The following is a 17,227-nucleotide window of genomic DNA, read 5'->3' as shown; positions in this document are numbered from 1 at the left end:
CTTGTCCATGCTGTCATTTTATTTTAAGGGTACCTTGATAAAATCACAAGTCCATCCCTTTCTTTTATTCCAAAATTCCATTTGGCAATGTAAGGATAACTTGAAGTTATAGAAGGAAATGTTTACATTTTTTAAAATATGGCACTAATAAAACAAACATTCTGTCCTGGAATTTGATAGTTAATCTCTTATGGAAAATACCACTGATATATTTTATCCTTAAACATAATAATTATGTTGTTTTAATTTTTTCTGAACCTAACAATACATTGTTTAAATCATTAAAACAGATATTTTGAAGGTTCTGTTTCAGACAGAAACAAGCTGACTGCATGGGTGTTACAGCTTGGTCCTACAGCCTTTCAGAACTTTCAGTGGCATAGAAATCTAGTTACGAAATAAGGTAATGTTCAATGTTAGACTTAAAGTTCTTATAAGTCTCCCTCTTTACTTAGAAATGTACCTATCTTCACTGCTAAATACAGTGTGACAATGCTACTTCACCAGAAGGCTCTCTAGTTCATTTTTGAAGGGGGCCATGGATTTTATCCAAATATTTTGCCCTTGTAACAAAATTGGAGAAACCAGTCTGGCTACACAACAGAATAAGCAAAATACTACGATGGTAAAAAAGAATAGTAAGCTTTAAATTGCAGATGGGGAGCATAATTTTTAAAAGATTCCTTAAATAATAAACTCCAGACCAACAAAAAACCAACACAGTAGAGAAAAAAACACACACACACTACTTTATTCCCGACTGACTGACTGCATTCACACATTGCACCAAGCCACGGTTTACTTAACATGGTTTATATAAATTATATTACAGACAGAAGGGTTGGGGGTCATATAATGTACAAAGTGAAAAACAAATGGCATTATGGCCTAGCATCATATATGAACCCAGCTATTATGAGAGAAGAATCAACTTTAATTATCTTTACATTATAGCATTGTGTAAAGAATTCCATAAAAACCCTGTTTAATTAAAGGATTTCTAGAATAATTTGATAGAAATAAGAATGTGTTGCCAACATCTCAAATAGTGGCTGTAGTTCAATGATAAAACTCAGGCTTTACATGCAAAATTCCTAGGTTCAGATCTTGACATCTTGAAGAAAGACTGAAACCCTAAGCTGCTAGTCAGTCCTGACAGTACTAGAGTAGATAGACAATGGCCTGACTTAAAGCAAGACAGATTTCTGACTTCCCCTCTCAAACTGCAGAGTCTGATATTATATTAAATATAAATTAGATATTCAGAAGCTTTGAAATTAAAGTGAATGTGTTAAATCAGATACATTTGGAAAAACATCAGAGTTGTCCAAACTGTATATTACTAAAATATGATGAACTATGTAAAAGGAAGTCAGAACAAGTTTGGAAGATCAGCAGGACTTGAATGAGAAAGGGTTCTTCACATACAAATAGCCTTAAAATGTATTGCAATGATGCTTGCATTTTCAATGTCATGACTGAATGCAGCTAATTGTTCTGTAGGAATGCTATTTTAAATTTTCCTATCTGTGTATTCAGAACGTGAGTAGGGAAATGTTGATATGTTATATGAATCTAACTGTGTTGAAGATGCTGTATAGATTTACGTATCATCCGGCCCCTTTAGGAATTTTTTTTTTTTAAGTTTTAATTTGTTATATTATTGACATTACAAATATTAGGAAAACCTGGTTTCAAACTCTATCTAAAAACAGGTAATTAGAAGGTGCCCTCTTGTGGCAATAACAATGATACATATATAATCCCCACCCCACCCTGGTTTTGTCTCTAAAATGTCTTCTTGTGAGACAGCCTTCCTGCTTCCACCTTCCTATCTACCTAGACATCTTCCACCTCACTAGACTTTATAGTACAATGGAAGACACCAGTTAGGGACTTTAGACAAAGTGTATCAATATGCCCACAGCTAACAAAGGTGGCCAAGGTGTCCACCTTTAGCTATTGACACTCACTATTGCTCAGAAGACTTAAATATGCTTAACTGAGCAATGGGTTCACTTGTGAGCTAGATGATATTATTGTTGTTGTTATTATTATTATTATTATTACAGAAAACTAATAAAATCACATAGCACTGATCTTGATGGAATGCCGAACAGAACTTGGGAACTCATAGGAGGCAGCAAGACAGTTAAGGGAGGAAATGGGGAGGTTATAGAAGAAATTATGAGTTGGGGGGAATCATGAGAAAAACACTCAGAGTAACTCTGCCTTAACTACACTAGATATAAGTTATGCAGAATAATTACTCTGGGAGGTTTTCAAAATTAATGTCAAGTCCTACAGGGCTGGCAAATTCCAGAAACAAGAACCACTTGGATTTCTGAAAAATCTTTATTGTTAGTAGGATAATGTAACAGAACCTTGGAAACCTACCAAAGTAGTTATCCCACACAATTTATACCCCTAAGTCCTGCTATGGTGTCTCATCATGGTGGTGGGGTGTTCCTGGGAGGCATGAGTGAAGTCCATTGAGAGTGTATGCCAAATGTGTATATTCCCAGAGAGTCACTCAAGGTGTGAAGGTCATCCCAGTGGCTCAATTAAAACAATCAGGAACCTATATCAAGCAGGGTGATACAGAAAGGTGCTGGAGGTAGATGATCACTTTAGCGATGACAACAAAGACATCATTTCATAGTATGTGACAGAAAGCAATGGTAAACCACTCTTGTATTTTACTAAGAAAATCACACGGATAGACAAGATAAAGTAATTGTCAATATAGTGCTGGAATATGGAAGCCTCAGGTTGAACGGCACTCAATGTGCTACTGAGAAAGAGTTGAGGATCTTTTGGAGTATTAATGGTGCTTATGATGTAGCTAATTTAAAGCCTTCTGTATGTCTAGTTGCAGATGCTACCATGCAGGAAAAGAAAACCCAAAGCTTTTTCTTTCCAAATCCAAAGCTGCAAAGGCAGAACTACAGTGACAACATGAATGTAAGAAGCATGAATGTGAATTGACTACATATTGAAAACATGGAGATCAGCAAATTGAAATGGACTGGAATTGGACACTTTCAGTCAGAAGATCATATTGTTTACTACTCAGATCATGAAAAAACAAATAAGGAACAGAATTTCTTTTATAGTCAAGAAGGATATAGCAAAGATAGCACTTGAGTATAATCCAGTGAATGACCAAATAATATTAATTAGATTTCACAGACAACCCTTTAATATGGTTATTCAAGCTTAAATCCCAAACCCTGATGCAGAAGAGGAAATTGATGAATTTTGTGATCAAGTTCAATCTGAAATCAACAGAACATGCAAACATGTGCTTCTTGTGACTGGAGAATGGAATGCCAAAGCTGGAAATAGTAAGGAAGAAAACATAGATGGACTGTATTGCTTAGGGAACAAAAATGAAGCAGAAGAAAGACTTATCAGTTTCTACTAATCTAGTGACTTCTTCTTTGCTAACACATTTTTAAAACAACCAAAATGATACCTATATATATACTGTATATAGCACACAGAAATCAAATTATAACTATGACTATATTATTGGTACAAAGAGGTGAAAAAAGTGAACAAATAGCAAAGACATGGCCAGGGACTGACTGTGGAAAAGATCACAAACTGTCCATGTACAAGTTCCAACTCAAGTTAAAGTGGAAGAACACAGCCAACCAATTTCCATGATATGGTCTTGAGCATATACCCAGCATTTTCAAGGAGAATGTCAGGAATTGTTTTGAAGTCCTGAACCTCATGAATGGGGACCCAGAGGAACTGTGGAATGAAATCAAAGGAGTTGTTAAGAATGAATGTGAAAAGAGACTGCTGAAGACCAGAAACAGAAGAAAGCAATTTGGATGTCAGAACAGATGGTGGAAATTGCCAAGAAGAGAAGAGAAGAGAAGCCAAAGCCAAGAAAGACAAAGATCTTAGGAAGGAACTTAAAAAAGAATTTCAGAGAGTTGTTAGAACAGACAACAATATCTGTAAAAACATTGAAGATGGAAAGAGGAGTGAAAAAGGAACCTTTTCCAAAATATCTCCAAACTCAAAAGGAGGTTCTGACCTTGAACTAGTATGCTAAAGGATGCCAACAGATAGACAATAACTGATTCAAAGAAAATCAGACAGAGATGGAAAGAATATACTGAAATTCTAAGATACCATAGAAGATATTTCCTATTTCCAAAATCCTCTGGTACTAGAAGATGAAGTTTGATCAGTACTCTGGTCACAACCAAGTTGGAAGGATACAGGAATTGATAGAATATTTATAGAAATATGGAAAGCAACAGAATAAGAATCAGTAAAGTTTCTAACCAAACTATGCCAGCAAATCAGGAGAATAACACAGTGGCCAACAGATTAGAAGAGGTCAGTTTACATACCAATACCAAAGAAAGAAGGCTTAGCAGAGATTGCAAACTATTGCACAATATCCTTTGTTTCACATCCTAACAATATAATGTTTGGGATCATCCAACATAAATTAGAATCCTACATGGAAAAAGAGATGTCAGATATTGAAGTTGGCTTTAGAAAAGGCCAAGGAACAAAAGACATTATTGTTGATACATGATAATTGAATAATTTAAAAAGCAAAAAAAAAACCCAAAATAAGTTAATATGTGCTTCATGGACTAGAGAAAGGCCTTAAATTGCATCAGTGATGTCAAACTGTGGAATGTTCTTAGGAAAATGGAATAGTAGAACATCTCATTGTCCTCATGAGAAACCTATATACAGGGTAGGAAGCCACAGTCCGGATGGAATATGATAAAACAGTCTGGCTCTAGGTCAGCAAGGAGTGAGACAAGGCTGTATACTCCTCCTTATTTATTCAGCCTATGTGCTGAATAGATACTGAGGGAAAGTGAATTGGAAAAAAAATTAGTGTGGTAATTAAAATTGGAGGAATATCAGTAACTGTTATGTCGATGACACTGTTCTGCTAACTGAAAATGCAAATGATCTGCAAACTTGTAATCAAAGTCAAGGAGCACAGTGAAAAAATGAGGCTACAATTAAATATAAAGAAGACTAAATTAATGACAATAGGTCCAGCAACCAGCTTTAGCATTGACAATGAAGACACTAAAGTGGTGGATGGCTTCTGCCTTTTAGGATTGGCTATCAACGGTAAAAAAAAAAAAAGTCACAGAAATATGCCACAGACTAGCAATTGGTACGGTAGCAATGAAGCCCTTAGAAAAGATATTCAAATGCTGTGATAGGTTTATATCTACAGATATTATAATCAAGTAGACAATGGTTTTCATTGGGATGCCCTATGGATGTGAAAGCTGGACTTGATGAAGCAGGAAAGAAAAAGTACTGATGCTTTTGAAGCTTGGTATTGGAGAAGACTCCTAAGAACAACATTGGCAGCCAAGAAGACAAACAAATTGATCATAGAACAAATCAGCCCAGGATTTGCAAATGGCCAGACTCAGACTAACATATTTTAACATACTATGTGACGACCCAGCTCGCTTGAGAAGTCCATAATGCTGGAAGAAGTAGAAGGAAATAGAAGAGAATGACCAGCAGCAAGGTAGGTGGTCTTGATTATAACAACAATGAATGCACCAATGAGGGATCTAAAAGACTAGGTTGAGGACAGATAATCTTGGAGAAAGTTTATTTATGTGGTCACTAAGAGTTGACACCAACTTGACAACAATCAATCCATTGTAAAAAGACCGTGCACAACAATTAATAATTGATAAGATCACTTATTATCACAAAAATACATTTTAAAATAGTTCAGTAATTAGCCTTGCTTCCTTTGCCCATATGAATATTAAAAGATCAAAAATGAACAATTGGAATATTTTCTTGGATTCTTTGGTTCATCGGTTTAAACATAATTTTAGTCACACAATGCAGACAATGTATGCATGGTGCAGTTCTGTGGAAATACATTAAAAAGTGCTAATTGTGATGGTAGGTGCAGGAACATCCTGAATACCTTTTCTCTAGCATTAAGATCTGCATGCTAGGATACCTTTTCTGTCCACAACTTTATAGAGGGCCCACTACTAATCTGATGCAGGACCAATCTCTTCTTTTTAAAATGAGATTAATGACTCTGACGTAGGAATTCACTCAGGTTACTTTTCTTGAATCAGTTAGAGAAGGTAATTTACAGGCACAGGGCCACCAAGGTTCCACAAAATTTGCAGCTATAATCTTGAATATGAGGAAGGAATTCATTATCCATTCATACCAGTGTTTTCAGTGGGAGAGAACTGAACATATATTCATATACACACACACACGCACACACACAGATAATGTATTGCCTTAATCTGAGACTGAGTTGAGGATCATCTCAACAACCTAGTCTTGGAGACAGAAGTGAATTCCTGAGAGTACTATACTCAATTATTTGTGAAGCCATATAATATATGTCCCTGTCTTTCAGAGTGAGATTTCAGTCTGACTGTTGTATTGTTGATTCCATGACTTGGCAGGATGGCTTGACAGAACTTCCAGAATTACAAGCCACCTTTCTTTTCATGTTATACTGCATGTTATACTTTCCTCTTTGGGGATATCCTGTTTAGAAATTATAATGGCTATACTTAAACTTCTTGCTTTGCAATTCTAAACACAATTACTCTTAGCTGATCTTAGCTGATCCTGAAAAAAGAAATTAGCAGGAACAGATTTTACTAGTAATTGGATGGGGGGGGGGGGGCGGGTGACCAAGAAGTCCCATAGCTGCAGGCTAGATTTGGAATTTCAAAAACCAACCAACCAATCAAAAAACAAAAATAGAAGAAGACAGTGCCATACTATTTTTATTTTATTATCAAGAAACTATGTATGTCAGGCTTGATTCCAGGTAGTCTTAATCTTTGATTGAAATCAGTGGGACTTACTTCTCACTGATTTAAATATATTTAGATTCAGAATGTTAAAGCTAAATTTAGATGTTATTTATGGTCCAGTTTTCATTTACAATTGTCATCTTGTCATGTGAGAAAAATAAGACATGAGATAGTTCATTCATCTATTTGATCATTTCTGGTTGTTTTAAGCTGGTCTTTGACAAAATAAAGATGAATGAATGAGGTGACATATGTGTGGATCTCAATCCAAGCATCATTTCTCAATTACATTTACAAATCTTGTTCTCCTGTTCACCTCTGTATTTTCATTATATTCTAATATGCCTACTTTCAGTTTCAGTGGGGTTCCAATAGAAGGATTTTTTTAGAACAATGTCTCTTTAGAAAATACGCAGATTAGTGTAGCAGAGATCTGTGATTATTGCCCTTGCATGGAAATTGTCAGAAAGATTAAAACAATGTAAGAATCCTGTTTTGTGTGTGAACAACTTGCTGATGTACTGTATGGAACTTAAATCATTCCCATTGGAATGGATAGGCTTGAGGGCTCATGAAAAAGAGCTTCAGGGTTGGCATGTGGTCCTAGAACTGGAAGTTGCTCACCCAAGTTACTTGTGCTACTGGGAATGAAAAAGTAGTATGTGGTATATGAGACATTCATACAAATTTGTTGTTTCCTGTTGTATGTCCTGTGTGGGTCAATGCACCTTAGCAGTGTTCTTTAACTCAAAGCAGAACAGGTCTTAACTGGAAAACATGTTAACTCTTTCACAGATAAAATGATATCAAACTGGAAAAAGAAGCATCCTGGAGCAGTACCACGTTTATGACATTTAAAACATAGATGGTTATGTTCTGGCAAGTACCAAGCTAACTAATAACAATAGGAAATTTGAAGTCAGGTATTCTACGATTATTATACTGCATTGTCAAGTGCTTACTTCAGCAGCAGGCTTTTAGATTCACGGAGCAAATTAGTATAAGTTAAAGGATCAATTAAATGAAATCCAAGAGTCTGACTCATCATTTTGTCTTGCAAGTATTTACAACAATTCCATTAAGTGTGAATCCCTTTGATATTTCCACTTTACTCAGAAGCAGCCTTTGTTTTTACCATAATTGCTAATAAAGATGGATAAAACACCACTGTCAGTTTTACCATAGATTGTTATGTAAATCATCGCTATTCATGTACAAGGCAAAATAAAATTCAATTCACTTTGCATTCTTCCATGACAACTCTCCCCTTCAGGGATTAGAGAAACTTTTGCTTCTCTTCCACATGGAAAAACAACATGGAGTATTCAGACATGGTCACCAGTGTGAAGGATACATTTGATTGCTAGCTAGCAAGGAAAACCTGTAGCCATCACCGGAGTGCTAAATTTTCAGAAAGCTGCTCCAGAAGCAAGAGAACTCTATTAATCCGCAGACAAAGCAGGAGAAAAAACCCTGAAGGTGCCATAAGATTTCATTTTTGGACAGGTACAGTATATGTTGTATAACAGCAGAGGGAGATAGAGGTTGTGTTAGTAAGAAATGGCACCAGGTTGTGTTTTATGCTAAGAAGGCATTGCCTTTGTAATGGCTTGAGGGGATGGATGGGTTAGGGTTAGGTTACACACGTTCATGGAAAGTAAGGGTCAGAAGGGACCTTGTAGATAATCTCATCCAGTGGAGGAACCCACTGCTACAGTATCCCTCACATAGCTATCCAGCCTCCATTTAAACATCTGCGTCCCAGAGCAGCCCTATTGCATTCCACATTTGTTTTCCTTCCTGGTCCTTATCTTCTAACTTGCTTTCCTCTGGACGTGCTCCATTTTGTCCATGCCCTTCCTAAAACACAGTGCCTGTATCTAAATCAACAAACCATTTAGGCTTAACGTGATGGTGTATTTGATGAATCAGAGTAAGTCGGCGGCTGGGTTGCCATGTTACAGTATGTTGCCCTGCAAACTACCCATATCCCACTTTAGTCCATTCAGTCCTGTGAAAAGAAAGCAGGTTGGTGCCATGCTTTCTACCTTGGACCTTGCTTTTGGCTGGCTTCCTGTGTGCTAAGATGTTATGTTATATATGCATTACATCTGGCCATTCTAGAATCCACTGAAGTAGAAGAACTGGTACCCAAGAATTCTTGTTTGCTTAATCTCTTCCCAGTGCTATTTAATCATTTATTTATTTTTGGTGTAAAATATTTTTAGATTATGGGAGGGGCATAATCCTCGAGGGCAGAGATTTTTAGTTTTAAATGGCTCCAATCCCATATCCTTAGGTTATTATTTAATAAACAAATAAAAGTATAATTAATTTACCTCTTACACTTGGGTAACATTCAGAAAGCTATGAAATTTGTATTCTAGGAAGGCTTATGCTTTGATATATTTATTGGGGTTAATATAAATATTTAAAGAAATGTTTAAGGATTAAAATATATTTTAAACATTTGTAGAATTAACATAAGCTTCACATAATGATGTAATTATATTATTAATACAATTTATTATGAAATAAACAATTATTTCATAATTAGGAATTGCTAAAATTCATTCTCAGATTTATACTTATTTATATAATACAAATATTTGTTGATGTATTGTTTGCATTAAATTTACACAGCTATCATGTTTTACTCTAATCATCAGCCTTCTCAAAACAGTGGCAAATTCATTGTTTACATTAAGATTTTTCACAATCTGTAAAGTAATAAAGATATTTGAAATAATGCTTTTGAATAATGTGAGCATATCATGTAAATAGAATCTAGAAATAAAGCAGAGCTATTTTTAACACCTATGTTTATACTTTGTTTTGATTTCAAAGAGAACTGGCACTAATCCATTATCCTACAATGAAACATTTAAACAAATCCAGCCCGCAAAGCAGGCAATTCATAATCAGCCCTTGAGCATCAACCCTCAAACACTAGACAAAATGATCTGAACACCTCTGGAAGTGGTTGAGCTAATGAAAGAGTTTAAAAAAGAAGGTATTGATATTTTTAAGAATAAACAGATGTGAATGGGTAGAGAAAGCTGTGGGTACTTATCAAATTATGTTAGATTTCCATAAATACCTGTAACATTTCTTGATTTCTTCATGGGATGCCCCTTTTTCAAGACCCAGAAGTTCATAGAGTGCTTCTCCTGATGTAGATAAAGCCCGTTGTCTTTGTTCAGCCATCTTATCAATACATTTTCAAGAACTCTAATGTGAAAAAAAGGACATCCAAGAAGAAATGTTTCTTACTGGGTAATTCTTAAGAAAAATAAGGAAACTCTGAAATGGTCCTGTATGTCATATTCTATTTCTTATGCCGCAACTGGTGGAACATAGATTATCACTTTACAGTGTGGCGAGCCACTGGCTCTTAAATGTGCGCAGCAATATAGACAACTGTCTGGTTTTGAACCATTCCATAAGCACAGTAGCTCCGCCCCAGTTTCTGACTCATTCCGTTGCTATGGAGTGAACAGGTTAGCTCTTCCTTTCCCTCCATGCATTGCTGCAAAGTTTGAAAGCTATTTTCCAGTTTCATCCTTAACTTACTTTCTTTCTTTCTTTCTTTCTTTCTTTCTTTCTTTCTTTCTTTCTTTCTTTCTTTCTTTCTTTCTTTCTTTCTTTCTTTCTTTCTTTCTTTTTCTCCCTCCCTCCCTCCATCCCTCCCTCCCTCCCTCCCCCCTCCTCCTTCCTTCCTTCCTTCCTTCCTTCCTTCCTTCCTTCCTTCCTTCCTTCCTTCCTTCCTTCCTTCCTTCCTTCTTTTTTTGACATTTAAGGGACTAATTGCTGAATCAGTTCCCATTACTGGCTCCAAAAAAGTATGACTGTTTTGATTTTAAGACGGCAAGTATAACCTGAACATCTGAGGCAAGGCTGCTTATTCATTCATTTATTACTGCAGTTGGGATAGGTGTGTATCCTATCATTTCATGCTTTATGAAACAACCTCTTTCATTGTTGCCCACCTGAGGGGAAGCTTACAGAAGAATTGACTGCCATTTGAATCAGACAGAACTGGGACAAATTCCCCACACTTAGTCTAAGGCAGTGTTTTTCAACCTTGGCAACTTTAAGATGTGTGGACTTCAACTCCCAGAATTCCCCAGCCAGTGTGCTAGCTGGGGAATTCTGGGAGTTGAAGTCCACACATCTTAAAGTTGCCAAGGTTGAAAAACACTGGTCTAAGGGTTTAGCTTGCTGAATCAGCTGGTAGAGTATAGTGGTCAGAGGGCATCCTATCCCGTTTTGATCTCTCGTTCAAATACTTTTCACATCCACAAGGTATAGTGGAGCGATTGGTTGTAGCACATCAGTGGCATGTACTGTATGTTTGTGAGAAGGGGGGGGTGAGGAATTAGGATAGTGGCACTGGATACTGGGAGCAGCTGATCACAATGTAATCTCACAGGCTAGCTTACAACTGGCCCTTTGCAAAGTTGTGTTTGTGTTGTACCTTAAAGCGTTGTTCCATTAATTGATTTTAAACAGCGGAGTCAGCCAATGTAAATCTCTCCATTTCAAATAAAGCCGATGCCTAGCCTTTTCTTTCTCTTATTGGTCAGTGAAAAGCAGAATCACGTATCAATTCATAAATTATTTAATGGGTTATGTTATGCTAGATATTCAAATTGTAACAAATCAATTTTCCTTGTGGCATTCAGACAGTAAACCCTCATGACATGTTATCTACCCCTGTCCACTGAAACCAATAAATATGACAGCTTATATTCATAATAACTTAAGAAAAACCCTTCCATTTTTAGTGGGAAATATATTGCTTTACATTCATCTTTTTTTCTCAACAGCACTTTTGAAACAAATATACAAACATAAATGGCATGTGATTTATTGATACTGATTTTACCCAGAGGAAGTTAATGTCTCAAGAGGAACAATATTAGAAAAACATCCATTAAGAGAAATGAGTGTCAGTTTTTTCCTATCGTAAAGACTGATGGTCATTTCAAATCTCCTAATTATTAAGTTGCTGGGTGCACTGCATGGTATTAATTAAGAATAATGTATCCACAATATGCTAAACACTTGAGTAACATGCGGACTAGAGTTAACCATCAATGAAATTAAAGGGAACAGGTTCTACAACAGGAGAACACAGATCTGTAAAAATCAGACAGATACAATAGCTTTTAAAGATAGCATTATTCACTGTGATTTATATAAAACCACCTATGACATTTGTATAATTACTGCTTTAGCTAATGTGCTGTTTCCCTACTTTTTGACATAATCTGAGTTTCTGAAACCAGTAGATTTCATTCTGTAAAAAAAAATGATAGAAAATTAAGAATGCAGTTATAAATTCATTTTATGGTTGAATTAGTTGGGTACAACAGAGAAAAGGGGCATAGATTATTTTGTACAGAATGTGCAATTCTGTGCACATTTACACAAAAATAAATCTTAGTGGATTTGACGATAGTCTCTTCTGACTAAGAATGCATAGAATTGCACTGAAAGACTACAGTCCTATGCATATTAACTTGGAAGAAAGCTCTACTGGACACAGTGGAATTTCTCTCCAGTTGAACTTGCATGGTACTGAGTTTCACAGCTTCAATCTCACACTGCTTTTACTGGTTTTAAGCAGCCTGCAGAGTTGTTTGTCTAGTTAGAATCCATCCCTCTATTAAAAAACTATGGTTAACTATGGACAATAATGCAGTAAAGCTGTACATCTCATTTAATTTGGGGAAGGGACAACTATGTTTAAATTATTTTGATGTTAAATTGATAAAGTTCAGTGGTATTTGTTCACATAGCCCAATCCATTGCAAGTTTACTCTGAAGAGAATCACAGAGTCCAATGGCACTACTCCCAAGACTATATACATAGATTCTTAATCGTACATGCAACACCAAATGTAATAAAATTGCCATATTTATTATTCTGCATTTTACTAAAATAAAATGAGAAAGAAATAAAATAATCTCATGTACAGAATATTAAATCTTATTACTAGAACTGGAATAAATAACATCTTATTTGTACATTTATTTATTTAACAAATTTATAGAGTTCTAAAAGAAATACAAACATTAACGGAAGCAGTTAAAACATTCCCAAAATTCCAAATGTATTACATTTTAGAAAAATATTACTATCTGCATCAAATAAATACAAAAGAGGTAAGTTTTGGAAGAAAGGGGAAAAACATACCTGCTTCTGAAACAGTAGTCTTGTACATGTATGGATGCCCTATATTACTTAGCAAGTTACTATATTGATGATGTTTTAAAATATAAAAATAAATTTTATACAATATTTAGAGCAAAAAGGAAAGACAAAGAACACAGTGGAAGGGCTACACAATTCTGTATTTGAACAATTCTTCTATAGAAAGTTGTTTTTATTTTTCTTCCTTCACCAATTGAGTTAAACAGGTCAGTGGCATCTGGTTACTTTTTGTTGCTCTAGTATTCCATTGGTTATCCCTTCTGAAGGCTAGTGAAAAAGCGAATGAAAGATTAATGAGCGCACAGGTTGCTATAGCACAATAGCCAATGACACCAGAGAGTGCATTGCATCCCAGTTTTATTATGTTTCGTTCTCAGCTCTGCTTTGCTTCCATCAGTGTTGTTGAGCATATTAAGAATGAGTAAATGTTTCTTTGTAGCATTTATGAGCAATGAAGTTTTGTTAACATTATTAAAAGGCTAAAACAAACAAACAAACAAACAAACAAACAAAGAACAGGGAACCAGGTCTTTCTCTCTAGAACATTTAGGAGATAACAGAATGGTGTTGGCATGTCTTCGAATCCCATGAATAGGACACGATCCCTCATTGGGATTTAATTTCAGTAAGGATGCCCAAAAAAGGCCAGCTGTAGAACACTGAATTTGTAATATTTATTTATTTCATTTCTAGACTACTCAATAGCCACAGTTCCTGGGTGGTGTTCAGATCTTTAAAGGACACATCTGAAAACAGACATTTTTTTCCTTCTGTACTATGAATAAGATTTCCTACATCCAAATGTAGGATAACAATGGCTTCTTAACTGGTGATTATTCTTAAGCTTCTGTTATGCATTATTAGAACTACTGCAGGATTCTTTAGCAATAAGAGTTATTAATGTCCATTCTAGTCCAAGTACTTGAAACAGAATACTGTACCACTTAAGAATCACCACTGAATCTTACAGGCTCGATGCCCACAACAATCACATTAGATTAAGATACTGCACTAAACTATAAATTATTTGTTTTTTGCTCAGTGTGTTGCATGAATTCAGCTGCCACTATGGCTTACAAAGCATGGTTTATCTTTTTTGTGTTGTGTGAACTTAGACCATTGTAATTAATTCAATAAACTCTAGCTTAGCAAATTATGGGGTAATATGACGTGTGAAGCAAGATTATGGGCACTTCTTCAGGGTGACTCTTTATGTCAATTTTTTGTTTAAAAATTTCCAAAACTAATCTCAGTGATTTGGTCATCACTAAGGACACAGATATGTTGATATATTTACAGGTCTATAGAGCTTGCAGAGAACTGCCAGCCAGCTAGTGCTTATTTTATGGGGCCAACTGAGAATGCCCAAAAATGATGAGCAAGAATAAATTGCTAGATTTGGTCATGTTTCTGTGCTTGCCATAGTAGCAAACCTTGGTTGTCTTCCAAACTGTTAAGAGCTCTGCATTTGGGCTCCTATTCCAGGAGATGAAAAGCAGGGGCTCATCTCTCCCAGTTCCTATATTGTGTTATCATTTTCGTGTGTGGATTATCTTACAAACCTTTAACTTTGTTTGGAAGACATCAGTGGACTCTTCTAGATGGCCAAGTTAAAGTGCTACCTACTAGTCTTTCAGCCAGAAGAACATTGTGCTGACCTAAATTATGTCGCCCCCATTACCCAATTCCTGGTTTGCCAAAATAACAAAGCCAGAGAATGATGCTGTCCTTATTTATTCTGAGCCAAGTTGAGGAAAAAGAATAGGGGGGTTCTCCTACCTTGGTTTCCCCTCTCACCAAATATTGCCTGTCAGCAGAAAAATCAACTACTATTTTCTTAATGTGGGGTAGAGCAAGATGGGCTGCAATTAGACTGATGCCCCAAATGGTGGATTTAGCCCCCTGTTAAATTGTCTGATTAACAAGTGGCAGGTGCTAAGTGGGAGGTATGGGTGAAGCATGAGGGAGTTGTCCTGATGCCTCTTGCAGTCCCAGCTACCTGCTGATTACTTGTCAGTTGGGCTATTTCTGAATGCAGACTAGTGCTCTTCTAAAATAGCCCTAAACCAGTGTTCAAAATAGCCTGGAATGGGGGGGGGGGCAGGGGGAGGTGGGGAAACTTTCCCCTTTGTTCCTCCTTGGTGCAACTCTTTGTCTGTACCTTGACCTTCCTCTAAGGGTATTGCTAAGCATGGATCTAATACTCTTCTGCACTAGCATGTTCAAAACTAACTTGGCTGACAGGTAAAAGGTGGGGTGGGCAGCGGGTGAAGCAGGAGGAAATGGCTGAGAATGAGTGAGCTCTGTCCTCAGTAAGTGCGGCAAGGGAACGGCAGTGCTGGTAGTCAGCAGCCAAGGACCTCATGACTGGCAGCATCCAGGAGTAATTGGTGGACAGCCAGAAATGGAAGACATGCAGTTGTGATTGACCCATGCATAACAACAGTAATCACTATGGCCCTTTGTGCTACCAAACTGGTGTGGCATAGGCAAAATGATGCTGCCTCTCCTCTCCCAGATTGTTATGCAACCACGGCGCATTGTATAAACAGCGCCAGGAATTGCATCTGCATGATACCAATCCTGAGACTATTGACTAAACAGGGTTATAGCTGTAGTGCTCATGCTCAAGTCCTCAGAAATAATAAAAATAGTAAAAAGTGTAAAAAAAATGGCTCTATGAAACCCTTAGTCAGTGAAATCATGTAATGCCTCCAGTGGTGACAGAATTAGCAATACAAACCCCAGCTCTCCTTCCCAGTTTAAATCAAACCTTTTCCCCATGCAGGATTAGGAGTCTTTCATCCATGTTTATAAGGAGCCTGTATAAAACTTGAAAAGCATGATGGAAAGTGGTGGTCAGGCATTACATGGGCATTACCTCTTCAAAAGCCAGGAGTCTAATCTCTGAAGCCAGGGAAGGTGGTGACCCATGACCAGAGGAGAGGGGGCAGGCTTGTAGTGGCCTCGAGTGTCCAATCAAATGGGCAGTGAAGTATGTCAGATCACATTCATTGCAAAAAGTGGATTGGGGTAAAAGGGAAAGAATGACTTTTAGCTGGAGATGGGAGAAAAACAACATTATGAGGATATGGGAGGAAAAAAGTTGTTACTAAGGTAAGTTTTGTGTTAGGAGCTGTGGGTAGGGGAAGGTGAGAAATAGCCCTAAGTCTTTCAAGGCCAAAATGTAGAGTGAAGGAATGAGAGAGTTGCTAGCTACTTAACCAATTATGGAGCCTTAGTTTAACTAATTAATTTAATTCAATTCAAGGGCTACAGAGCAACATAGCAAAACCCTGCCACCCTATGGCATCTATTGATCTCATTTTGAATCCTTTCAGATTTTCATGTTACCTACTTTGTTTATGCAATTTCAAGTAAAGCAATTATCTCTAGAGAGGGTTTATTTTTCCATAGAATTCCAAAGACAAGCAAGGAAAGGGCAGAACTAGCAATTTATACAGGCCGTGGGCACTCTGAGGCTATAGTGTCGAAGGCCAATACTTCATCCAATTCTAAAACATTACTTGATAAATCTAAGAAAATAGGCTTATTAATCATTATTTGCTAGGAGTGTGCATAAATTGGTAAATGTATTTTGTTCCAAGCTTGAAAGGAACCATCAGTTTTCTGAAATTCTGCTGAACCATTTTGATTGGCTGCAATCTGGCAGAAACAAAACCTGGAATGTTTTGGTTCTAGAGTTTGGCCAAAACCAAATCTAGGGAGATTCTAGAGTGATTTTACAGGGCAAGTGGGTGTCAGCCCTTTGAGGTAGTCCAGACAAACCATGAATACTAACACTACCTTTATTGTAAGGTTACAGTAACAGAAGTCTGAAAGCATTTCTCCCTTCCTTTACTCTTACTTTCCAGAAAACTGGGGAGGATCCCTTCTGAGACACTTCCCATGCTCCTTTTCCTTCTGTGGGCTGAGATACCTTTTGCATGATGGTTGTCTAGACTGCGGCTCTTCCTCCTGCCACCTAACGTCATTCCCACATACCATGACATCAGGAACACTGCCACCTGTCTCCCTTCTCTTTCACATGGCCTATGTGCTGGCCCACTGGTTCCCACATCTTTCCAGCATCTTCTCTGAGTCACCACCACCAACATCCCAGTGTTGCATTTCCTACTGGCCCCCCTGCCCCCGGATCTTCCTAGGGTTTTTGCTTTCTCAC

The 17,227-nt window shown here is 36.9% G+C and overlaps 1 protein-coding gene across 1 annotated transcript in view; it reads right to left on the bottom strand.

Annotated features, from left to right (window-relative positions):
* The window catches only part of DNAJC5B (DnaJ heat shock protein family (Hsp40) member C5 beta), a 42,097-nt gene that overhangs the window by 11,313 nt on the left and 13,557 nt on the right, over positions 1-17,227 (bottom strand). The window contains exon 2 of the mRNA XM_007426714.2: positions 9,925-10,055. Coding sequence (XP_007426776.1) covers positions 9,925-10,031 — 107 coding nt within the window. The 5' untranslated portion in view covers positions 10,032-10,055. The remainder of the gene's footprint in view (positions 1-9,924; positions 10,056-17,227) is intronic.

The sequence above is a fragment of the Python bivittatus genome, unplaced genomic scaffold (genome assembly GCF_059951505.1).
Source record: "Python bivittatus isolate LINGU-HERP-01145 unplaced genomic scaffold, Pbiv_v1 ctg000840_np1212, whole genome shotgun sequence".
Classification (NCBI taxonomy): Eukaryota; Metazoa; Chordata; class Lepidosauria; order Squamata; family Pythonidae; genus Python; species Python bivittatus.
This window is presented reverse-complemented; position numbering and strand designations above follow the sequence as displayed.